At 37.4% G+C, this 26,535-nt stretch overlaps 1 protein-coding gene and 2 pseudogenes across 1 annotated transcript; 1 reads left to right on the top strand and 2 right to left on the bottom strand.

Annotated features, from left to right (window-relative positions):
- Nucleotides 1-4,260: 4,260 nt before the first annotated feature.
- On the bottom strand, nucleotides 4,261-5,372 carry LOC140523812 (trace amine-associated receptor 7a-like; annotated as a pseudogene).
- A 9,045-nt stretch (nucleotides 5,373-14,417) lies between these two features.
- LOC140522934 (large ribosomal subunit protein eL15-like) lies at nucleotides 14,418-22,553 on the top strand (annotated as a pseudogene).
- A 937-nt stretch (nucleotides 22,554-23,490) lies between these two features.
- On the bottom strand, nucleotides 23,491-24,755 carry LOC140522933 (trace amine-associated receptor 9-like). Its single transcript, XM_072638093.1, is given in 2 exon segments — nucleotides 23,491-23,788; nucleotides 23,790-24,755. Coding segments are annotated over 2 exon segments (1,050 nt in total). The 5' UTR covers nucleotides 24,542-24,755.
- Nucleotides 24,756-26,535: the final 1,780 nt, after the last annotated feature.

Genomic DNA, 26,535 nt, shown 5'->3' with positions numbered 1-26,535 from the left:
AACAGTAAATTTACAGTCTTTGGAACTTTTTCCTTAAAAAATAAAATATTCGGGGGGGCGGAGCCAAGATGGTGGAGTGGAAAGATGAACATATACTACCTCTTACCCCACAGCTCATAAAAAATACCTGTAAAGAAGAACTCTCAACAAATTCTAGAGCAGCAGAAGCCACAGAACAACAGAGTGGAGGAGATTTCTAGCCCAGAGTGACCTGAAAAACCAACAGGAAACATCTGTTGCACTGGACATGGAGCAGAGCACAACCCAGCCTTGGCCACATGGCATGGAAAAGAGCCGATCCGAGCAGGCTTCAGGAACAGAATCTCCAGTGGCAGTGCAGATCCCTCAACCCACAGGTGACAAAGGTCAGTGAGAAGATCTTTTCAGCTGGCTGAGAAGGGAGCAGGGTATCCCCATAACTCGGGCCTCCTCAGGTGGCAGCAGTAGAGGCAGCAGCAGACCAGGCTCCCAAAGCAGACAGTAGCCCACATCCATTCTTGAAGGTCTCATGGTAAACACCCTGAGGGAACTGAGCCTTGTGTGGTGGCCCTGCCCCAACCTGAGCAGCTGATCTTAATCTCACACTGAATAGCAGCACTACCCCTGGCTAAAGCCCCTGAGGGTTTGGAGCAGCTCATCTGAATCTCAGCCCCCAGTGCTGGCTTGGTGGAACTGGAGGCAAAGTAGCTGTGGAGAGGAAACTCAGAAGTCAAGTAACTGGCTGGGAAAATGCCCAAAAAAGGGGGAAAAAAATAAGACCAAAGAAGGTTACTTTCTTGGGGAACAGGTGTCTCCCCCCATTCTTTCAGATGAGGAAGAACAAGGCATACTGTGAGAAGAAGTCAAGGCCTCTGCCTCCAGGGCCTCCAAAAGGAACTTAAACTGGGATCAGGCAATAGAAGAGCTTCAAAAATGAGTTAGCAGCTTACTAAAGGAGAACCAAAAAAATGCTGAGGAAAATAACAGCTTTAAAAAGAGGCTAACTCAATTGGAAAAAGAGATCCAAAAAGCCAGTGAGGAGAAGGAGGTTTTAAAAAGCAGAATTAGCCAAATGGAGGAGAAGGTTCAAAAGCTCACTAAACAAAATAATTTGTTGAAACAGAGAATTGAATTCAGGGAAATGAATGACTATGAGTTAAATCAAGCAGTTAGTAAACAAAACCAAAAATTTGATAAAAAAGAAGATAATGTGAAATATCTCATTGGAAAAACAATTGACCTGGAAAATAGATCCAAGAGAAACAATTTAAAAATTATGGGACTACCTGAAAGCCATGATCAGAAAAAGAGCCTAGACATTTTCTTCCATGAAATTATCAAGGAAAACTGCCCTGATATTCTAGAACAAGAGGGCAAAATAAATATTGAAAGAATCCACTGATCACCTCCTGAAAGAGACCTGAACAGAGAAACTCCTAGGAATAATGTGGCCAAAGTTCAGAGTTCCCAGATCAAGGAGAAAATACTGCAAGCAAGTAGAAAGAAACAATTTGAGTATTGTGGAAATACAATCAGGATAACACAGGATCTGGCAGCTTCAACATTAAGGAGTCGAAGGGCTTGGCACGGGATATTTCAGAGGTCAAAGGAACTGGGATTGAAACCAAGAATCACTTACTTAGCAAATCTGAGTATAATACTTCAAGGGAATAAATGATCATTCAATGATATAGAGGACTTTCAATCATTCATATTGAGGAAAAGACCAGATCTGTATAGAAAATTTGACTTCCTAAGACAAGAATCAAGAGAAGCATGAAGAGGTAAACAGGAAAGAAAAATCATAAAAGACTCTCTAAAGCTGAACTGTTTACATTACTACATGGAAAGAAAATATTTATAACTCTTAAATCTTTTCTCAGTATTTGGATAGATGGAGAGATTGTACATACACACACACACATACACATATATAGGTAGAGAGTACAGAGTGTGTTGAATCAGAAGAGATGATATCCACACACAAAAAGTATATTGGGCTTTCTCTCTAACAAAAATGTACATTATCTCAGGTTTCTCAATGGAAGCTGTAGACTATAGGGAATGACATTCCTCACAGATGTGCCCTTTGTCCTCTATAATAGCACTGAACTAGATTATCCTTTTTAAGGCAAATGCCAGTTAGAAAGATGTGGCAAAAAATCTAAGTGCTAAAGTCATTCTATACTCATTGTATATTCCAACTGGGGTATATAACCAGGCCTGAACCCTTTCATATAACCAAAAAAGTAGGATAAGGACTGAAGGAATCCTTTAACCACATACTAAACTCTGCCCTAATGTTCAACATCAAAGTGTGAGAAATCTTCGAATTTCCCTTGGACCATAGACAAATGCATATATAAAGAATCTGTGCTGTACTGGAAGCCCAGGTCTACAAGCTGTAGGTTCTGGTTTGTACCAGGGATCTAAGACTGATATGAGACAAAATACTAAGTTGTGAAGAAGATATACTTTGTCTGAGATTTTAATGTTCCCTTCACAAGTCACAACACATATTTTCTAATAGGCCTGTTATGCATTAAAATACACAAAAACTGTTAAAATATTTCAACTTTTTTCACATAAATCTTTTTTCATAAAGATTTAAAATAAATGTATCAACAATCTTTAAATATCCTGTACTTTTTACTGAAGGAGAAAGGAAACTATATTCTATGGGACTGATGACTATACCATAAGTAGCAAAAAAAAAAGTATAACATATTTAGTTGCAACATATTTGATAGCATGTGTTTGGCAATACCATTATATATGTACATGTGCATGAATATACATATATGGTCATGTATGCATGTACCTGTACACTGAATGTACATATACATATATGTGTAATTGTTATTGAAGCCAAAAACTGAGGCAGGTATGTGGCAATGTGGATAAATAGAGTACTGGGCCTAGATTCAGGAAGGCTCATCTTCATGAGTTCACATCTGGCCTTAGAAACAACTAACTGGGTGACCTTGGACAAGTCACTTAACTTTGTTTGCCTTAGTTGCTCATTTGTAAAATGAGCTAGAGAAGGAGGTGGCAAACCACTGCAACATCTTTGCCAAGAAAACAGCAAATGGATAAAGAAGAGTTGGACATCACTAGACATCAACCTAAAATCAGTGCTATCCCATATTAACTTAAGACTTTTTTAGGTGATTAAAGCAACCTCTTAAATTAATGGAATGAGCAAATAGTTGCGAAAGAAAATTAGATTCTCCTGTACCTGCTGGTTTGGTAATGTTATGTTATTGTATTTTTTTGGTAATATTTGGTAATATTATGTTATATGTATGTAATATTGCTAATGAGGCAGCTGCTTGGTATAGTGGATCCAATTAAGGGTCTTAGGTCAGGAAGATGTCAATTCAAAAACAGCCTCAGACATTTTTAATGCTGGCAAGTCAATTCACCTCTGTTTGCCTCAGTTTCCTCAACTGTGAAATGGGGATAATAATAGAACCTACTTCAACAGGGTTATTCTGAAAAACCAATGAGAAAATATTTGTAAAGCACTGCACAGTACCTGGTAAATATACTACATAAATGCTTGTGATCATTTTTATTAATGAAGTAATTGTATAAGAAACAGTGATATAATGTACTTATACTCCCAGAGAAAAATTTCTTAAGAGCTAAGTTTTCTCATTGTCTAGAATATAAAGAAACCCAAGGACTTTAGGGCAGAAAACCATTGTTATTATAGGAGCTCCTCTCACAGGGTGGCTCAGCTTCCTTGATCCCCCACTTCACTTTCTTTAAAAAAAGAGAAAGAAAATGCAAAGAAAGAAAACGCTTCAACAATATTCTAAAGTCTAGAAGAGTTGACAACACTTCAGTTCTACTGATTTTAATAAATACAATTGTTAACTCCACTACAGAACATTATTGAGATTTATGTGAAATGTTTTTTAAAAACTTTTAAATGGAAGACAATATATGAGAGATGTTCTTGGAAGGAATCAGAATAGGTAAAATAGGTACCTTATCTACTGGTAGCAAATGAAAGGCCACCAGAGGGAAAGGATCAGAGGAGATTATAAGATATTTATTCATTAGAGAAAAAAAATCCTTTTATCCATTGGTCCAAGACAGGAATAATGAACAAAAACAAATGTCAAATGAGAAAAGACGGGAACAGGAATACAACTTTGAAATCAGCTGGTGAACACTTCACATGCAATTTGGCATGGTAAATATATTTTATTAAATATCAACTCTGAAATTGGGACTTTGAGAGCATAGTTTCATCCCACAATAAATTCACCTCTTCCATTTTTAATTTTCTTCCAGATTTTATCTTCTTCAGTCTAAAACCTTATCTTGTTCAGAAAACAAATCCGTTGTTGATGTGTGACCTCTGAAGACTTTCCCAGTGACAATCAGTTTAATTGCTTTTCGAAACCAAGGGTAAAAAAAAGCATAGATCAGAGGGTTCATGGCTGAGTTGTAATAACCAAACCAAGCTAAAATCTCATAAACATAAGTTGGGGTGATGAACCCTAGGAATGCAACAATAGGGGAACCATGAAATCAGAAATGCGATCATTGCAATACCCAGTGTTTTAGCTGCTTTTCTCTCCCTCTTGGAAACTCTGGCTTTGTAACTCTCTGAGGATGACTCAGTTTTGCTGCTCATGCTTTCTATCTTTCTAGCCTGTTCTTTAGCTACTAGCAAAATCTTACAGTAAAGAATGACCACAACCAGAGATGGAATGAAGAACAACAGAAAATCTATCATTACCCAGCTTTGATTCATAGGTGTCTGACAGCCTCCCACACAGGTCAGGGCACTTACTAATTCCTCCAGCCCATCATCATTGGCACCTGTGTAAAGAAGTGAAAAACTAAATGTAATGGCAAGGAACCAGCAGAATGCAATGCATATTCCTGAAACTGACAGAGTGAATTTGGTTGGATGCACCAGAGGGTCAGTGACAGCAATGTATCTATCAATGGAGATGAAGCATAAGTGAAAAATAGATGAATAACAAAATGATGCATCAAAACAAGAGTGAAATTTACAATAATTCTCCCCAAAATACCAGCAACTCTCCATTGACCTCACCATGCTAAAGGGCATCACAGTGGCTCCCACCAAAATGTCAGCACAAGCCAAGGAGGCAATGAGAAAATTGGCTGGAGAGTACAGTTGCTTGAAGTGAAGGATTGAAATCATGACCAAAAGGTTTCCCAAGACAGTCAGGATAACAGCAGAGCCAAAAGCCAGGTAGAGGATGACTCAGGATCCTGGGGAGTAGGAAGTTTTAATGCAGGACCCATTGATGTTCTCATAGCAGAGCTGTACAGCTGCAGGCTGGGACTCGCTGCTGTTCAACATTCTTCTCTCTCAGCTTTTGGGTACCTTTGTTTTTCCTGATATTCACAGAAAATTATCTTTGACATTTCCAATCTTCCTGAAAAGAAAGGTAAGTAAAATGCAAATCTGTAAAAAGTAAAATAGTATCCTTCATGAATTATAATCTATTTCTGTGAGATGATATTTGCAAAATACTTAACACATTGCCTGGCACAATTTACATTATATAAATGCTTAATGCCTTCCCCCTTTCCTACAAACACTGACGCCCTCATCCTTTGCTATACCCAGAATATTTTCATTTAACTCAGTAAAACTGTTTCTCCTAATCTGAAAACCACTAAAAAAAAAAAAAAAAAACTTCAACAGGTCTACTAAGTATCAGCACCAAGACAACCAGTCTTTATCTGCTTGGTAACAGTTCCCATTAATCCTCTCATTCTGTACCTTTGACAAGCTCCTCTGCAAAGTTCAGTGAGATACTTAGGAATCTTTCAGTTCAATGGTCCTTTTATTACTTTGCCCTTTGTCATGTCATCATCTCTGAGTTAATGTCCAAAGTACCACAAGCCTTCTGGAACTCAGCCACAAAGCACCAGAAAACCCCTAACAGATAATTCCTGTGAGATTAGGTGTGAACAAGGAGAAGTAACTTTTTCCCCAATAATCATTAGTAAGGAATTTATTCTGCTATACCTGTTTACTCTATAGGAACACAAATTATCCATTTTATTTTTTAAGATTTTCAAATTCATATTTATGACTGTTTGTTCAATGGATTGTTTTTTAATGGTCAAATTTATGCTGAATGTACTGGCATCCAAAATATACATATAAATATATATATACATGTATACACACACACATTCACATATGTGTGTGCATCTGTGCATATATTCATATATGAGATTCAGGTATATATATGTATGTATTTGTATACACATATACCTATATATGTATGTTTGTGTGCATATGTTTGAATGTGTAGCTATTAAAGTTTAAAACGACATTTTCTTTTAGGACACCTTCACTACAAATGTGTAAAAACATATATACATATATATGTATAAATACACTCATATAGATACACATGTAGGTATCTTTTAAAACTTTCTCCTAATCATTAAACATTAATCTGTACTTTCATAGGCATTGGCTGCCCATGATAGAGCATAACTCCTCAATAAGGTTTTAGAAATTTTTCCTTTGCAACCCGATTCCCAAAACCACAAACATACAAGCAAGTATTGCATATTTACTTTAAGTCTTTTTAGTTTCAATCTGCCTGAATGTAGTTGGATTCATTGGCAGAATATTTGAAAACCCTTGGTCATTTCCATATTATACTGCAGCATCAGAGGGGGATTTTACTGGAAACACTGAACACATATTACAATATACTTATTATATATTTATTAGAAATATGTATATATATTTCATCAGTCTGAGAAACTTGAACCATGGAAATGAATTTCTACATAACACATTGGCAACTACTGTGTAACTTACAGTGTTGTAGAGTTCTGGGGGAAAGATTAGAGACTGAGCACTAAGAGGCTAAAAAAAACCTTCTCAGGAGCCAGCATGTCTGAACTCAGGGCTTCATAATTATAAAGCAAGTCTTCCTTCTGCTAGTCAATGGTGCTCCTTCATATATAGGGTGTCACAAAAGTATTTGTGCACCTTTAACCTTTAATTCTTTAAGATTACACAAAGACTTTTGGGATACCCTATATACATGCATTATATACACATTTACATTACATATAACATATAGATATTTTTACATATATATGTATACAGAACCTGTACACACATACACACATCTACACATATAAGACATGTGTGCCTTGTGTAGGAAATAAAACAAGATGTTAGGATTAAGTAATACCTTAAAATCCAAATCAGCATTTGACCTTGTTGGTGGGTTTCTGTGTGGCATAAATAATTCCCTAACTTGTCTATAAGATGTGAACCCAAATTGGAATAAGACTTCACAGTGGTGCCTGCCTCAAAACTACATTCTGTTCAGATATATCTACTCAACAACTGCAACTGCACTGAAATGGACTACACCTGCTGGTACTATGCTACCTTGAAAAGCCTAGGAAGTATATCTCTTGTTGAGAAGTGCAACAGAATTATTCCCATGAAAATGCAATAATTCTTCATGATAAATTGCAACGACTATGTCCAGTATTACATCCATAATATTATGATGAAAGTAAATAACCACAGAGATAGATCTCTGCACCAATATTAGATTGAAATTTGGGGATGAGCAGAAAGATTCCTGGGAGCATCATGGGAAGAGGAGAGGGACATTTGTCTTTCTGAGGAGGAAATATTCTACTACCAAAAGAAATTGGAATTTGAAATATGTTGAGTGCGTCAAAATATTTTGGAACTGTCCTGTTTCCCAGAGCTAAGGTCCAGCAAGCAAACTGTGCTCTCAGTTTGGCATAATAATAACTCTTTGCTCTGTGGATGATCTCACTCTCTGGCAAAGGGTATTGCAGCAGGTGTCACTCCTCCTATTTCCCAGGGATTCAAGTGCCATCATGTCTCTGACATGCTCAAAATCCCTGTTCTTTGTACTGTACTCCCATTCCTGTCACAGAACTCTGGTTCCGTACCTCATGGAGTAATCATGGCTCCTAAGACTTGACACAATACTGTTCCCACAGGACTTATGGAATATTAAATAAAGATCTAAAAAATGACTATGTCATAGTACAGCCCTATATGTATGTAGATACTGCCTGTGCAACAACATATTAATCCCTATTCCTCAGGACGTCTTCCACTTGCAAGTGGTTTCCTCACTCTGAAACCAACGAAACCACTGCTTGATTCCTAGCACACTTCTAGCCTGCTCTGTTTTCCCAGGTTAGAGACTGGTCCAATCTCAAATACTTTCAAAACTCTGTTCACAAGTGAAAAGCTCATTCCCCAGAGTTACCAAGCCAGAGATAAGTGGTCATGATAGACAAATCCAATTTTTTAGAATGGAATGGAATGGAGAAGCATTTATTCAGCTCTTTTATGTGCTTGGCACTTGCTAAGTGCTGTATTAATATAAATTTGAGACATCTGCTATTGCAGAGCTCACTTTCTAATTGGGAGATGAAGTCCATATATGAAAGTTCTGTGGTAGAATATTATGGAAGGTCCTGGGGTTCTTTAGAGTGGTCAGGGATGATGGCAATCCCTAGGGTTTCTTCATGGTGTACTGTAGGGAAGGGGAGATCTAGAGTGAGACCTGGGTGAGTGGATTTCCTTATGTTACTCCTTCTTAAGAAAGATAAGAGAGAGGAACCCTGGAGGGTAACAATGTAATGCTGTGAACAAGAGAGAAACACTTTGATTTTTTATGAATAAGAAGATATAGACCAAAACTTTTATTGCATACTGCTCTACAGATAAACTTCACTATGAAGGGGAAAAGTCCTGTAGAGTAGAATGTAACAGATGTGGATGGAGCCGTTCTAGAAACGTCAGTGGGAGGACTGAAGACCAGACCTTTGAGTAACTTGAACATGCCCTCCCCTGGAGCTATTGATAATCTCCCATTTTCATGCCCTACGATTTTATTGTTTCCCTGATACACACTTAGCACAGTACTTCATAATGGCAGAGTAGTCTGCCTGTCTAGGTAGAAAGATTGTCTTATTTTTCTAAATGGGAGTTCAACAATCCTCAAAACCTCATTATTTTTCATAAAGAGGCTTATACAACAATACCGAAATGGACTCAACTGCTCCTCAAAGTCATTTAAAAAGAAAGCATGAAAGTAAAAATTTCAAATCCTCCCAGGCCCCCTCTGTTTTTCACTTTTACTCAAATAAGATAACCCAGTAGGAGCTTAAATAATAATGGCTACCATTTGTATAGTTTAAGTTTTGAAAAACACTTTCCAAATGTTATCTCATTTGCTCTTCACAACAATGCTGGCAGGTAGGTACTGTCACGATCCTTATTTTATAGATGAGAAAACTTAGAATTAAATAACTTCCCTAGTCACACAGATGATAAGTGTCTGGAGCTGGGTTTGAATTCAGATCTTCTTTATTTCAGGTCCAGGGTTCCATCTACTCTGCCACCTAGCTACCTCTGCTTCCTGGGACCCCTCAGGCCTTGTTGGAAAGCACAGAGTTGGCCAGTCCTTAGAACCAGGGTTAGGAAAGCTCAGCACTACATCTGAGCTAGATTCTAATGACAAATTTTTCCTCAGAAAAATATATCTAGTTTCCACAATTTCCAAAGCTGGCATGCCTGTTTATCAATTAGAGGCAAGATAAAATTTTTCTCACATGTTGACCTATACATTTATTATTTCCATAAATTACAGAATAGATTTCCACAAATCACAACACAAAAAGAATCGGGTTTCCTAAGGAGCCTGCTGTACTTTGAAATTGACGAAGAACTGGTAAAACTTTTCATTGTTTTAAGGTGTTTTATGGAGTGGTTCCTAAAAACAAGCGCATTTACAATTCATTTTTGTTTAATTTTTACTTGAAAAGTAAAATACTTTGGAATTTCACAATGTATGAGATAGCAAAAAATGTGTCATCCTTACTGACTTAAATGATAGGTTTTTTGTATTTGTAGAGAAGCTTAATAATGTTTCTGTCATAGCAAAATGAAATATGTGAAGATTTTTTTCAATTTATTTATTTTATTCTGAATTTAAGCAATAAAACTAGCATTTCCATAACATTGTAGAATAGAAAAAAAGATTATTGCACCTGAAAATTGCACATTTACTGCTATTTCTCTTAGAGATATAATAAGGTTATCATATAACTTTCTTTTTTTTTTCTCACCTTTTTTTCTTCCCTCTCCTTCTCTACCCTAGAGATGGCTACCATTACACATAAATATGTATATGTGCGTATATACATAATATATATTCCTATACATGCTTCTCTTCATCATTTCTTTCTTTGGATGAATGTATTGTTCTTTTATAGGTCTTTTGTAGTTAATTAGAGTATTTATGTTAGTCAAAATGATTTAGTCACTCGAAGTTATTCTCAAAAAATATTGCTGTTATTATATATAATGTTCTCTTGGTAATGCTCACTTCATTTTTCATTATTTCACGCAAGTATATCCATGGTTTTCTCAGATCATCAAGCTCATTATTTCCTAGAGTACAATAGTATTACACCACAATCACACACCACAACTTGTTCACCCAATCCCCAACTGACTGTCATCCCTGTCATTTCCAGTTCTTTGCTATCACAAAGAGGTCTGCTGTAAACATTTTAGAACATATAGGTTGTTTTCCTTAATCATCTTGGGGAACAGACCTTGTAGTGTTATTGCTGAGTCAATTACTGAGAGTTTAATAACTCTTTCATCATATTTCCAGATGGCTCTCCCAAATGGATGGGTAGTTCACAATTCTCCCAACAATGAATTAGTGTCTGATTTTTCCATTTCCCTTCCAACAATTGTGGTTTTCCCCTCCAATCATTTTAATCAGTCTGATAAATGTAAAATGATATCTCAAGGTTGCTTACAATTGCATTTTTCCAATCAATAACGATTCAGAGCATTTTTACATGATTCTGTTACTTGGATTTCTTCACTGGAAAACTGCCTCATAGATTTATGAAGCAAACCACTAAAAATGAGAAAGTTCTGACTCCTTTGCCCTTAGGTGAGAGAAAAGACTGTGGAACAGGCTGCTGCTGTGTAATAGAACATGGAGGAATAAAAAAAGACTACTGGAGAAGGGTCATGGGTTCAAATGCCAGAACCATCTATTGGGCAAATTCCAATCATTCCACCTCAGTTTTCTCATCTGTCAAATATGAGGCTTGGACTAGGTGCCCTCTAAGCCCTGTGCTCCATCAGGGAGGTGAACCTGCAGCCTAGAGGTCACATGTGGTCCTCTATGTCCTCAAATACAACCCTTTGACTAAATCCAAACTTCACAGAACTAATCCCCTTAATTAAAGGATTTGTTCTGTAAAACTTGGACCAATTCAAAAAGCTGCACCCAGGGACATAGAAAGTCACATATGGCCTCAAGACCACAGGTTCCCCAGCCCTGCACCCTTTTGTCTCTGATAGCTTTTAGAAATATCCATGCCCTATGATAGTTTCTTCCCTTTTCAACTCATTTTTCTTTTCTTCTTCTTCAGTGTCAGCTCTCTTGCTCTGACTTTTTTATATGATTTTCCTCTGAGATGGTATTGCTACACTGCTGTCAAATAGATCTTCCTAATGTACACATCTGTTCATAGCATCCCCTTATTCCATAAACTACACTGGCCCCCCATTACTCCAGGTGAAATATAACATCTTCTCCTTGGTTCCAAAGAACTTGGCTCCTTTCACCCTTGTCAGTCTCCTTACAACTTCCTCCTCTCAATGACATCTCAGGTCCAGTGGCACTGGCTTCCTGGATTTTTCTCCTACACCCAACTTTGAGTGTTTTCACTATTTCCTCCCCAAGTCTAGAATGTTCTTCCATATCTTGATTCCAGGCTTCCTTGGCTTCCTTCAAGTGTCAGCTAAGACCTCTCCCCCTTTTGAAAGAAACTTTTACCAGTCCCTGTTAATCTTAGTGTCATCCCTCTGATCCTACCCCAAATGTATTCTGTGTTTTGTTTGTCCATAATTATTCACATGTTTTCCTCACTAAACTGTGAGCTCCTCGAGCAGTTTTTGGCTTTCTTGGTATCCTCAGGCCTCACCACAGTCCCTGCCATGCTGTGGTTCAGTCATCTGGTTTTGTCCAGCTCTACTGGAGTAGTTTTCCATTTCATTCTCCAGTGTATCCCCATTTAATAGATGAAGAATTGAGGTAAATAGGACTTGAGTGACTTGCCCAGAGTCACATAACTAGAAAATCTCTGAAGTTGGATTTGAATACAGATCTTCCCAACTCCAGGCCTAGAACTGTGTCAACTGTATACTTAGTTGTTCTGAGATATACTAGGCCCTTAATGAATGATGGTCAATTGACTGATACATATTTTATCAGCATAAACAAGTATGATGCAGATGATGGAAGAGTTTGACTAACATGAGTAATAATAATTACACTAATGATGTTAATAAACTCATATTTATGTAGCACTTTGTGTATTACTTTAGGATTTGGAAGATGCTTTATCAGCACTAATTCATACTAATTAATTAATTCATTATCCTGGGAGGTAGATGTTATTATTATTCTCTTTTTAGAAATGAGTAAACAAAGGCAAGAAGGAATTTAAAGACTTGGTTGGAGTCACACAGTTAATATGTGCCTGAGAATGGATTTGAACTCAGGTCTTCCTGACTTCAGATCTATGGCTATATACCCTTCCCACCTCACAGCAAGTATGAGAGCTGTGATCAGCATGACTCAGAAGAGGAGGTGTCCAGCATGCCTCCCCAGGGGAGTCTTGCTTTCTTCTCCTATTTTCCCATTTTATTCTGTCTGAGTCATGGAGTATATGCCCTTCCCCCTATTCCTTTCCCACAAAGAATAGGAACATATGTGGTTGCATTTCTCTGACTATACCTGAAGCTAAGGGAGGAAAATTACATGAATTCAGCAAGGTAGTTAGTTGCAAATGTATCCATATGGGAGTGATTACTATATTCTTTTCATTTTAAGTCTCATTTTGTATGTGTGTATATATATATATATATATATATATATATATATATATATATATATATATAATAATGTATATATACATATATATGCATAAAATGTAGCCACAGCATTCTAAATTCTGAATTGACAAAATTAAAAGTGATTTGAAGATGAAAAATTCAGACAAGGCAGGAGAACTGAGCTAGGTAGAAAGCAGATTTCATATTTTAACATTTTCTGCATTATGCATTTTCCATCCTCAAATAATGTATACCTGGGTAACAAGACAGTAATGAAAGCTGCTTAGGAAGATTGTTATTTGATCTTAGCAGAGGAGAAACAGTTTTGGGCTGCAACCTGAGTGCCTACTGAGTGCTAAAGAGGATACAGTAGCCTCTTAGGAAAGGTCTTTCTCAAGCCTACAACACAAATCAATTGATGCCATCTTTTGCTTCAGTTCCTACTTAGCTTTACTCATGAAATGGACATTGCCTCAGACAAACTAAGACCTGGGAAAGATCTGATCTTAAAAAAAAGCCCAAATCCCCCACTGCCTCTTGGGCCACTGCCAGTCATCCTCACCTATGTCTTTCCACTGGACTCAGTGGCAGGAGGAGAGAGTGAGGCTGATGACTTTGCACAACCTGGCCTCACTTAAATCCAATTCACTTGCAAGTCAAGACATCACCATCCTGATGTCATTGGTCCTCTTCAGGAGTGAAAGACAAACGACAAAAACAAAGAACACTTTGTTCTTTGGGCTTAACACTGGGCTGATGGCACCAATAAAGTGCCTCCTATGGATAATGTAGATATTACATAACCTTGTTTGATTATTAACATGAAGTGAATGCTATTTTTCCCCTCACAATATTATGAAAATCAAATGAGAAAACGTGTATAGTGCTTTCTCAACCTGAAAGCAGTATATGAAGGTCAGCTATTCTCATTTCTTTACACTTTAATCTCCTCTAACTTTGCACAGTTAAGAGAAAGCAGTGGGAAAATGTCTTCATCAAATAAATATTTACTAAGCATCTACTATATTCCAGGAACAATGGCAGTCAATGTAGATAAAAGTACATATGAAAATAGAATGCTCCATGTTGGGGTAGAGTGAGTTCTCTTCCATTGGAGTAGCAAGGACTCAGGGATGGAACACTCAATCAACTAGAAGGCAATAAAAGCTTATTATGTGCTGACATTGTAGTAAGCCCTAGGGATAAAAAAAAAACAAAAACAGAAGTAAGCCAATGATATCCTAGCCTCCAGTAGCTCACCTTCCAATAGGGGAGATAACATGTAAATAATATAAACACGTGAAATAAAAATTATGCCAAAATCCTTAGAGCAGTTTTAAGGTATATGCTTAAAACTATCCTAAAACTTTGGGGACATCCTGCCTATGATGCAAATAGAAGGTAATCTAAGACAGAAGGCACTAGCAAGGTGGGACATAGGAGACACCAGAGGCTCCTGTGGAAGGTGGGATTTGAGATGAGTCTTGAAGGAACCAAAGAGTCTAAGGTAAAGAAGGAGAGAAATTCCAGGTGTGGGGAACAGCCACAAGTCAAAGGTCCAAACAAGAGATGGAGTGTCACAGGTGAAGAAGAGCAAGAATGCCTGAGTCACTGAATCTTAGAGGTGAGTAGATGGAGGTAAAGTTCATGAAGCATGCAAAGGTATAAAGATGCCAGATCATGAAAGGTTTAAAATACCAAACAGAGAATTGTGCATTTGATCCCAGAGGTAATAAGGAGCCATTGGTATTTATCAAGTAGGGGCAGGCCATGGTCAAGTCAGCTATTTTGGAAATCTGGCAGTTTAGTGGAGGACAGATTGGAGTACAGAGAAACCTGATATAGGGAAACCACTGAAACAATAATAATAATCTAAGAGTGAAATGTTGAGAACTCCACAAGTGGTAGCTGCGTGAATGTTGAGAAGATGACATGAGAAGGAAGAAAGGATAATGCTTGGCAAGATTGGCTATGTGCATTGAGTGAAAAAAACCCAGCATGATTCTGATGTTGGGAGCCATGGTGAATGGGAGGATGGTGGTGTGTTCCTAGTAATAGGAATGTTTGGAAGCAGAGAAAGGTTGGATAGAAAATAATATACTCATTTTTTTTTAATACAGTGATCTTAAGTTGCCTAAAGGATGTGAGATTTTAGATATACAAAAGGCTATTGCATGTAGAACAAAGGATTTGGATGGAGATTAGGGTTAGATATACAGATCTAGGAATAGAGACTCCACAACAGGAAAAGAAACTGGGAGAGATTATAATTGAACCCAGGGGAACTGAAAAACATCATGATGTTAGATAATTCAGAGGTCACTGTAGTGGACTTAATCTGAGTTCTAGGAACTATTTAAATTAACATATCTTGTTAAATATTTTCATACTATTGGTTTCTATCTAGAGGCAGATAGGTTGCTCAATGGATATAGCACTGAACTTGGAGTAAAGAATTGAGGTCAGATCCAACATCAGACATTGACTAGCTGCATGACCCCTGCTAAGTCACTTAACTACTGTCAAAATAAGTTTATTTAACTGTAAAATGGGTGGAAAGACAGCATCTATCTCTTAATATTTTGTTGAGAGGATCAAATGAGTTAATATTTATGAGGTGCTTAGCACAGTATCTGGAATGTATTAAACATAATAAGAGTTTTCTTCCTTCCTCCCTTCCTTCTTTCTTTCCTTTCTTTCCTTCTTTCCTTCCATCCTTCTCTCCCTCTCTCTTTCCTTCTCTCTCCTTTTTCCTCCCTTCCTCTCTTTGTTTTTTTCTTTGCTTCTTTCTTTTTTCCTTCTTTCCTTAATCCTGTGAATTTTATTTTATATATTTAAAATGAAATTTTGATAATGTATCCCTAGACTTTACCAATTTTCCAAAGGGGTCCATGACACACAAAAAAGTTCAGAACTTCTGGTTTAGAGGCTTCAAGGACAGAACCTTTAAGGATACACCCACAGGGGGTAAGTACGATATGAATGTTGAATCAGTAAAATGAAGTTGGATAGGTAGGAGGAAAACCCGGAAAGGGGAATGTCATGAAAACTAGAGAGTAGATAATATTGAGAAGATGGTGACTGACAAGGTCAAAGGCTACAGAATGGTCAAGAAGGATGAGGAAGGAGAAAAGGCTGTTATGATTGACAATAAAAAGATCATTGATGACTTTGAAAAGGGAAGCTTTAGTTGAATAATATCAGAATCTAGATTGCAGAGGATTTTGACGACAGTAAAAAGACAGGAATTAGGGGTAAAGTATAGACAACTTTCTCACAAAATTCTCTCTCCAGAAGGAGAGGAGAGATATAGGATAACAGGATCAGGTCAGAAGTTTGTATGGATGGAGATGATATGGACATGTTTGAAGGCAGCATGGAATGAGGCAGTAGGCAGAGAAATAGTGAAGATAATAAGAACAACAGAAAGTATTATAGAAGAGCAATCTGCTGTAGAAGATGTGATGGGATCGTTGAGAAGGTTGCAGTTATTATCACATAAGAGCCCCCACAAACATTCTTCTTATTGACTATCAGCCAGGCTTAATTTGCTTCTAGTAAAGGTATTTATGAAATAGAAACAACCATCCCTGTTATTATTGAAACAATCCTCCCAAACTAGAGGCATAGTTTTCCTTTGCACGCACAAAGTCACTGGAGACACTGTGCTCAAACACAAAGAACACATGTAACTCATAGTTTCCACTTACTAAAAGTCTCTTTCTGCTTTGGTGGAATTTTCATGAAGTCCTTTTAGAGAATTTTCTCATGACTGTGAGGATTGGTGCCTTTATAGAATTCTGAAGTTGCCTTTCCTGAGTGCATCTATTTTGCTCCCAGGATGTTTCTCCGCTCCTTGTCAGATGCTGTCATCAGCCATTCTAAGGACACTATTGCCAGATCTTATGGACACTGATACTGGGGCTAAAGGAAACTCTTAGTCTTCTAATCTTCCAAAGTTTGCAAGGCAAATGGGTTGGGGAGCAGAGAGGGAAAAGAGGTAAAAAACAGCACTAATTGCCTCCTTTCCCAACTCTCTAGCAGAATTTACTCATAGAAATCTTTCATCATTGGATCATCTTGATCCTGGAATGTGCAAATTACAAAGTGGCTTACTGTATTATACATAGATCCAGAGGTGTATCTGACTATTTCAGTCAACTGTAAGAAATTTCCTATGTGAGATATGTGTTCTACAAATGATCAAAGTATTTCAGGCCTCTCACATTGATTAAGGATTTAGTGGAATCTACTTTTTATCTTTCATTCATTTATTCAGTCCAGTTGCCTGAGCCTTCTTTGATTACATTCATGGGGATTGAAGTGAAATCTCTCACCATTTGCCATACACACAGACACATAATTACTATATATTGTTATCATTATTATGTACTATATTATATTATATGATACATGATTATATATATATAAGTATATACTTATATATAATTATTATTTCCTCCATGGAAATGTAAGCTTCTTGATATCAGAGACTTGTATCTTTTTTCTTAATATCACCTATAACATAGTGCCTGCCATAAAGTAAATAATGAATAAATGTTTGCATATGGATTGATCTTCTAAAGAAGAAGGGTAAAAGAAATCTGACACATGTGTGTTGTGCCTGGGACCATGTCTCCATATATATAGAAGTTGAGAAACCTGTTTATGAAAGAATCATGATGATATGGAATAGTAGTGCCTTGAAGAGACTGTCAAGCATATGCTGATATTCTATAAGTAGTTCTGGTCTACTAATCATATGGTTAGGAAGAGTGGATAGACAGAAGTGGAACATGTTCGGAAGACATAGTCAGCCTCAGCTATCTCTCTTTCTTCATTCTCTCAAGCCACAATGCTGGAGAACCTTGGTGACTTTTTTACTCCCAATGTCCAATGAGACACAATGCTGTAAGGAGAGAGACCTTGGGATCTTCTCTCCTCTGAAGCCAAGAAAGGGACTTTGTCTTTGCAATGGGCATTTCTTGTTTTTCATTTCGAAGTAAAGAGATTGGATCCCTCAATCTTGTGAGGTTACTTATGCTTTTGTAAATGATATTCTCTAGTACATTGCATTTTTACAGATAACACTGAATGATTATGAGAATCTAAGAACCCATAGTGTATTTATTGTGGTCTTTCTCCTTTGCCCTGCCCAATCTTCAGTTGAGAGTTGGCTCTCTTCTTGCTTGTGGCTCTCATAGCATCTAGTACAACATTGGAAGCCAAGCTGGTTCCAGGCCTCCTGTATAATTCCCTTGACATAGACATCTAGACATCGAGTTGACGTTGTCCATCTTTGTGGTTCCCAATGCTCTGACAAGTGTGTGACCAGACTGTTTGGTCTATCTCTGCAGTGACCCACAAAGTAAGTTCTACCCTGGATTCTACTCTATCAGTCATGGGGGAAGCTCACTTCAGGTATCAACTGTGTTTTTGGTGGCATTGACTTGGGATGCCCCTGTTCTAAGTACTGGCTGGTTCTTGGTCTGTTTGTCAGTTCATCGGCTCTCCCACCTTTGCTATTCTCCTCTAGGTTCTGGCCCAGCCACCAGACCTACCCACTTCACACTTCCATAATTACCTAAGCTGATTATGCCTTCCTTCACTTCCCTCACTTACCCCAAACTGTCAGTCTTTTTGCTTCCTTATTATACAGTTCTAGACTGGATGGAGGAGCTTCCTTTGCTTTCTTTTTTCACTTTTTATCATAGGTCTTTTGGGGTCTCTTTTCTGAACTTGTCAGTCTTTCAGTTAGAGATCTGCACTTCTCTCTGACCTTTTCTCTCTCCAGCTTAACTGACAGTGTCTTATTGAACTTGGAAAAACCGTTTTCTTTCTTTGGCTTTTATATTCTTCACAATCTGGACCCAATGTACCTTTCAGCCCTTATTCTACTATGGCCTTGCCACACTCTGTGGAGACCAAGGCAACTCTACACTGGGGAAGAATAAGGAAAACCTGAAGAAGGTCAGTTAGAACTCCAAAAAAGAGTCACTTTGAACTGGTAAATTCTCCTAGAGAGTGGGTTAGAGAATCCACTGTACTTGAGCACCCTTCCTAAAGTGTTATTGATTTGTCACAGACATGGCTTCTGGATGATTGGACACTTGTTCATATAAGTCAGGAGATAATAATACAGTTGTTGATTCAGAAGCAAAGACTTCACTCTGAGATGAGAGTGCCATTTTCTTCTAGTTATGGACAGATTTAGAGTCATTTAAAATAAGTAGGTAACCTGGTGGCACAAGAAGCCAAATTTGGCAGATGATTAGAGTTAAGTATACTTCCTTATCACTTTTATCTTTCTTATAAAAGAGAAGCAAGGGGAAAGGAAATCAACAAATACAAGGCGCTTGGACAGAAAATAATTAGTAACAATGAGCATGAATGTGAATAGGATGAGGAGGAAGGAAAAGGACAGAATCCTGGATTAGCATTCAGGTTCCAACAGTACATTGTTTATAAGAAACACATTTGAAACAGAAAAATTCATACAGAGCTAATCTAATGGTTATAGCAAATTATTTTTGCTGTGGGTAAACTAAAAAAAAAGTGTAGGTAGCAATAATGATCTCAGACAAGGTGATGGTAAAACAAGATGCTATCAATTTTGTCAGGAAATTTCTCTTCACTGCAAGTTAAATTCTATCTCTGCAACTTCCATTGAGTCCTTCTGCCCTCTGGAGTCAATCAAAACAGGCCAGATTCCTCTTATATATGCAAGCTCTTCTAAGATTTAAAGTTATCATGTTCTCCCTAGTTTTTTCTTCTCCAAGCTAAATAACTCCATTTATTTTATCATTCTTATGTCCCCATTCTACTACTATAGTGCCCTGAATGTGATTTGGGTTCACAGATGGTTTAGAGTCCTTTGAAAATGATTTACTACTCTCCACCAGTTCTAAGGTTTTCTTCTTTCCTTCTCACTTTCCAGTCCAATGTAATAATACCCCTGCTCTAGATATCAGCAGCTGCTTAGTCTCTGCTTTTCTTAATATAGATATCTTTCATTTTTATATGAACTTCACAAATATATATATATATATATATACATACCTCCTACACATAATGTGTATATACACATAATATGTGTGCATATGCACATAATATGTGTGTATACATACACACATGTTTCAGAATATGAAATCCTGAATTAACAAGAAATGCTAGAATTTGAGTATCTGACTACTATCCAGAGCTATGTAGCCTCAATAAAGTATGTTTTAAAAAATCCTGGCTCTACATATTACTTCTGGTGCATGAAAGCTAAGATGGGGAAAAGAGTTATTGAGCAACACAAAGATTTTATGACCCAGGAAAAAACACTTTGGTTTCCTCATCTCTAAAATGAGAGGCTTAGATTTGATGTCCTCTAACGTCCCTTCCAGCACTAAATCTATGATCCTCCATATTCCATTTTAATAATTTTCTTTTATTTCTTTTCCCCTAGACCTGCCTTAGAGAGAAAACAATCTGTGTAAGTATGTTGGGCTTTCTCTCTAACGAAAATGTGGAATGTTTCAGGTTTTTCAGTAGAAGCTGGAAACTATAATGAATGACACTCCTGATGGATGGGCCCTTTGCCCACTAGAATAGCATTGAACTAGATTATCTTTTTAAAGGAAAATGCTTGTTACAAATGTGTTGTGAAAAATATAACGTATAAAATTCTTCTATATCCAATGTATATTTCAACTTCTATATACAACCCCAAACATCTTTTATATAGCCAAGAAAGTACAACAAAGACTGGAGGCATCCTCTGGCCACTCACTAAACTACGCCCAAATGTTGAACACCAAAACATGAGAAACCTAGCGATTTCTCCGGAACCATAAGCCAGTCCCTCTCCCTAAATAATTCTACTGGAAATATAGACCGATAAGCAAAAGGCTGTGGTTCCCACCAGGGGGTCAAGACTGATATGCATCCAAGAATTAAGTTATAAGGAAGATACAGCTTGTGTCATGTTTTAATATTCAATTCACAAACCACAACATAAAGAGAATCATGTTTTCTAACAGGTCTGCTGTGAACTGAAATCACAAAAAATTATCAAAACATTTCAACATGTCTTTAATATACAGCTCTAATTTGGTTCCTAAGGATTTAAAACATATATATATCCACAATCTCTTTTAAAATTTACTGTATTTTTTACTTAAAATAAGGAAACTACATTCTATGGAATTGATGACTATACCATAAGTAGTAACAGAGAATATAACATAATACTTGCAACACATTTCATAGCACATGGTGGCAATAGCATTATATTTGTATATATGTGTGTATATATACATATGTGTGTATATGTGCATATATGCATACATATACATATATGTATATATGTAATTTCAATCTAAAATGGGAGCACCTAGGGATTAAAGTGGATAGAGTGCTGGGACTGGATTCAGAAAGACTCATCTTCATGAGTTCATATCTGTTCTCAGACAACTAACTGGATGACCTTGGCCAAGTCACTTACCCCTGTTTGCCTTAGTTCCTCATTTGTGAAATGAGATAGAGAAGGAAATAGCAAACCACTCAAGCATCTTTGCCAAGAAAACCCTAAACTGATCAAGAAGACTTGGATACAACTGAAGAGCAACCCAAAATCAATGTTATCTCATATTAAGTTTATGATTGTTATTAGATGATTAAAGTAGCCTCTTATATTAATGGAATGAGAAAATAGTTGTAAAAACAAATGAGATTCTGCTGTAAGTGCTAGTTTGGTAATGTTATGGTACTGCAGTAAATTGTTACTAATGAGGCAGTGGTATAGTGGACAAATGAGAGACCTTAAGTTAGGAAGACCTGAATTCAAATCCAGCCTCAGACACTTGTAATCCTAGGCAAGTCATATCACCTGTCTTTGCCTTAGTTTCATCAATAAAATGGGGATAATAATAGCACCTACTCCCCAGGGTTTTTATGAAAAACAAATGAGGAGGATTCCTCTTTTCTGGTTGGTGGCAGTCATCAGGCAGTCTAAGTGTGAGCCAGGATAGAGGTCTACAATTACTTCCAGGAGCTATGGAGGAAGAAGCAGTCAGATTTCATGCAGTTCCTCCTGTGCATACACTGCTGGTAGTATTACCAGCTGTCCACCCTTCATGGAGCCCCTCAGACCACCAGACCCAATCAAGTTTGCAGACTGGAGAGCAAGGCCAAGCAAGGTTATGTCATCAACTGTATTTGTGTTCACAGTGGTAGGTAAAAATGTTCAATTCCCAAGAGCTCAGTCTTCAATAAACTTGTGCATCATGGTGTCAATCAGCTGAAGTTTGCCAGGAGCCTTCAGTCTGTAGCAGAAGAACATGCTGGCTGCCACTAAGTGTCTTGAATTCCTACTAAGTGGATGAAGATTCAACTTACAAATTCTTGGAGGTTAATCCTATTGACCCATTCCATAAAGTCATCACACAAGTCCCCAACATTCCAAGGATCACCAAGCCAGTTCACAAACACAGAGAGATGGCTTACCTCAGCTGACCAGAAGAGCACGAGTCTCGGAAAAGGTCACAAATTCCACTATACCACTGGGAGATCTTGTCATACTAGTTGGAGGAGGCTGAATACTCCCCAACTATGTCAATACCACTAACTGATGCCCATTAAATTGCAAACTTAATTGTTTAATAAACAGCATTTAGGACAAAAATGGGAGAAAAAAAGAAAAATGAGAAAACATTTGTAAGGCACTTAGCACAGTGACTGGTACATATATTATATAAATATTTGTGATTATTATTATTAATGAAGTAACAGTATAAGAAAAAATGATAAAATGCACTTACATTCCAAAAAACACCTCTGTAGGGCTAAGGTAGTTTTAGATTACATTGATTAGAAGATAAAGAAAACCAAGGACATTAGGAGCAAAATATCATTGTTACTGTATGAACTCCTTTATCAGGGAAGCTGAACTTCTTTATGGACTGTAGGTGAAACTGATTCCTCACCTTAAATTCCTTTATTTTCTTTAAAAGAAAAAGATAAGGCAAACAAAGAAAGCAACAACACAAAATTCTATATTGCAGAATAGAGCTGAAAACTTTCCAGGGCTACTGATTTAAATAAATACAAATGCTAAGTATACGATAGAAAATTATTCAGATTTATTCCATTTGAAAAATTAAAAAAAAAACATTTTAAAAGGAAGAGAAGATGTCAGAGATGTTCTTGGAAGGATTCAGAATAACCAAATAAAGCCTTATCTACCACATATAAAAGGCTAACACAGGGATGGGATTAGATAAGATTATAAGATAACTGTCAGAGAAGAAAAAAAGTTTTTTTACGACTTGGTCCAAGACAGGAATAAAGAACAAAAACAAAAGTCAAAAGAGAAAAGACAAAAGCAGGAGTGCAAGTTTAAAGACAGCTGGTAAACACTACTCACGTGCAATCTGGTATGGTAAATGAGTATTTATTAAACATCAACTATGATATTGAGACTTGGACTGAATGAAGACAGCATACTTTCACGTCATACTAATTCACCTGTTCTGCTTTTCCCTTTGCCCCCTATTTTATTTTCTTCAACCTAAGACCTTAGCTTGTTCAGAAAACAAATCTATTGTTGAAGAGTGCCCTCTGAAGACTTTCCCAGGGACAATCAGTTTAATTGCTCTTCGAAACCAAGGGTAAAAGAAAGCATAGATCAGAGGGTTCATGGCTGAGTTGTGAAAGCCAACCCAAACTAAAATCTCATAAATATATGTTGGGGTGATAAACGCTAGGAATGCATCAATTACTGTTTCTATAAAATAGGGGAACCATAAAATCACAAATGCAATCACTGCAATACCCAGAGTTTTTGCTGCTTTTCTCTCTCTTGGACACTCTGGCTTTGTAACTCTCTGAGGATGACTCAGTTTTGTTGCTCATACTTTCTATCTTTCTAGCCTGTTCTTTAGCTACTAGAAAAATCTTACAATAAAGAATGACCATGATCAGAGTGGGAATAAGGAACAGCAGAAAGTTTATCAGTACGCAGGTTTCATTCACAGCCATCTGACAACCACCTACACAGGTCAGGGCACTTACTAATTCCTCCAACCCATCATCATTCACACCTGTGTAAAAAAGTGAAAAACAAAATGTAATGGCAAAAAACCAGGAGAATGCCATGCATATTCCTGAAACTGACAGAGTGAATTTGGTTGGATAGACCAGAGGGTCAGTGATAGCAATGTATCTGTCAATGGAGATGAAGCACAAATGCAAAATAGAAGAATAACAAAATGATGCATCAAAACAAGTGTGAAATTTACAGTAACTCTCCCCAAAATACCAGCAACTCTCCACTGACCTCACCATGCTGAAGGGCATCACAGTGGCTCCCACTAAAAAGTCAGCACAAGCCAAGGAGGCAATGAGAAAATTGGCTGGAGAGTGCAGCTGCTTGAAGTGAAAGATTGAAATCATGACCAAGAGATTTCCCAAGACAGCCAGCAAAGCTCCAGAGCCAAAGGCCAGGTAGAGGATGGCTCTGGGTGCTGGGGAGTAGGAGGTTTTAATGCAGGACCCACTGATGTTCTCATAACAGAGCTGTACAGCTGGAGGCTGGGACTCATTGCTGCTCAACATTCTGACTCAGCTTCTCAGTGCTTTTGTTTCTCTTGGTAATCACAAAAAAATTGTCATTGACATTTCCAATCTTCCTGGGAAAAAAAAGGTAAAGAAGATGCATGTCTGTACAGAGTCAAATACTATCCTTCGAGAATTATGATCCATTTCCCTGAGATATTTGTAAAAGAAAACACATTGCCTGGGAGAGTAAGCACTACATAAATGTTTAATCCCTTCCCCCTTTCCTATAAACAGTAAAGATACCATCCTCTGTTATACTTAGTATATATGGCCATTTAACTCAATAGAACTGCTTCTCCTGATATCAAAACTACTAAATAAAAAGCTTTCAGTAAGTCTACCAGGCAGACAGTCAGTGCTTCTGTGCCTGGTAACATTTCCTTCTAACCCCCTCATTCTGTACCTTTGACAAGTTCCTCTGCAAAGTTCAGTGAGATACTAAGGGATTCCTGACTTCAAGGGTTACCTTTTATTACTTGTCCTTCCTGCTGTCAACTCTGAATTAATGCCCAAAGTACCACAATCTTTCTGGAACTGAGTCAAGAAGTGCCAGAAAACCCCTGAGAGGCAAGCCTTCTGAGGTTAGGTGTGAACTAGAAGAAACTTTTTTCTAATAACCATTAGTAAGGAATTTATTCTGCTATACTACTGTTTATAGGAACATAAATTGTGCATTTTGTTTTGTCAGATTTTCACATTTATGTGTATGACTTTTAGTATTATGGATTTTTTGATGGTCAGATTTCTGCTGGATGTACTGACATTTCATATATGTGTGTGTATATGTGTTTGTGCATAAACACAGATATATAAGAGATGCAGGTATATACATATGTATACACAAGTATGGCTCTCTCTACATATATATGTATGTACATATATATGCATATGTTTGTACATGTAGCTTTTAAAGCTTAAAATTGTGCTGTAATTTAGGACACCCTGCATATGATTGTATAAAAATGTATACATATCTATAGACATATAGATATATATATATACATATATATGTAGATGCATTTTAACAGTTTCTTCTGATCGTTAACCAAAAAATCTGTACTTTCTAAGGTATTGGTTGCCCATGTTAGAGCATAACTCCTCAAAAACATTTTAGAAATTTTTCCATTGCTAACTGGTCCCCAGACTACAAACATGCAAGCAATTATTGCATGCATACATTATGTCTTTTTAGATTCAATCTCCCTGAATATATTTGGATTCACTGGCAGAATCAGAGAAAGCTCTTGATTATTTCCATATTACATTGAAACATTAGAGGAGGATTTTATTGAAAATTCTGAATACATATTATGTGTATGTAAGGTGAATTTTAGTGTAAGTAAGGTGGATTTTAGTGTGTGTAAAGTGAATTTTTGTTATTATTTCTCAGAGTCAGTTTCCCAGGATCCATAGCCATAACAATCCTTGGTTCCCAGGTACTAGATATGAGTTCCCACAGCTATGGTTCCAAACATCTCCACCACTCTTGCACATAGTTATATAATGGTAAATAACATAAACATCCACTGTGGCTGTGAAGTGAGATACAGGGATGGGGTGATGTAAACTTGTGAGGCTATTGCTGGCAATATACCTTCTTTGTCTGTTGGCCTATAAAGCAGGTGGTCACTAGAAGTGAATGGGGAACCCTTCAGATCAAATGCACAAATGCTGTGTGTGCCTCACCTGCAACCCTTTGAAGCTTGGGGGGAACCTTAAGGTTGAATGCACAAGCTGGAATGCTGTGCATGCCTTGATGGGCCCTCATCAAACCTGGGCAGAATCTGTGTTTGCCTCAAATGGCCCCCATTGAGGTTTGGGGATTTAGGGGAAGCACAATTTGTGCCTGTCTCGATTGGCCCCATTGAGATGTAGGGGTAGTTGTCCCCCCTTCTCACTGGCCTGTGTGAGAAGGATGATTAGGGAACGCTGGAGCAGTTTGTGCCCTCACTATCAGCAACCTTTTCTGAGAGAACTAGACTAGAAGAAAG

The sequence above is a fragment of the Notamacropus eugenii genome, chromosome 2 (genome assembly GCF_028372415.1).
Source record: "Notamacropus eugenii isolate mMacEug1 chromosome 2, mMacEug1.pri_v2, whole genome shotgun sequence".
Lineage (NCBI taxonomy): Eukaryota > Metazoa > Chordata > Mammalia > Diprotodontia > Macropodidae > Notamacropus > Notamacropus eugenii.
The sequence above is the reverse complement of the archived record's forward strand: the minus strand, read 5'-3'. Positions and strand labels throughout refer to the sequence as shown.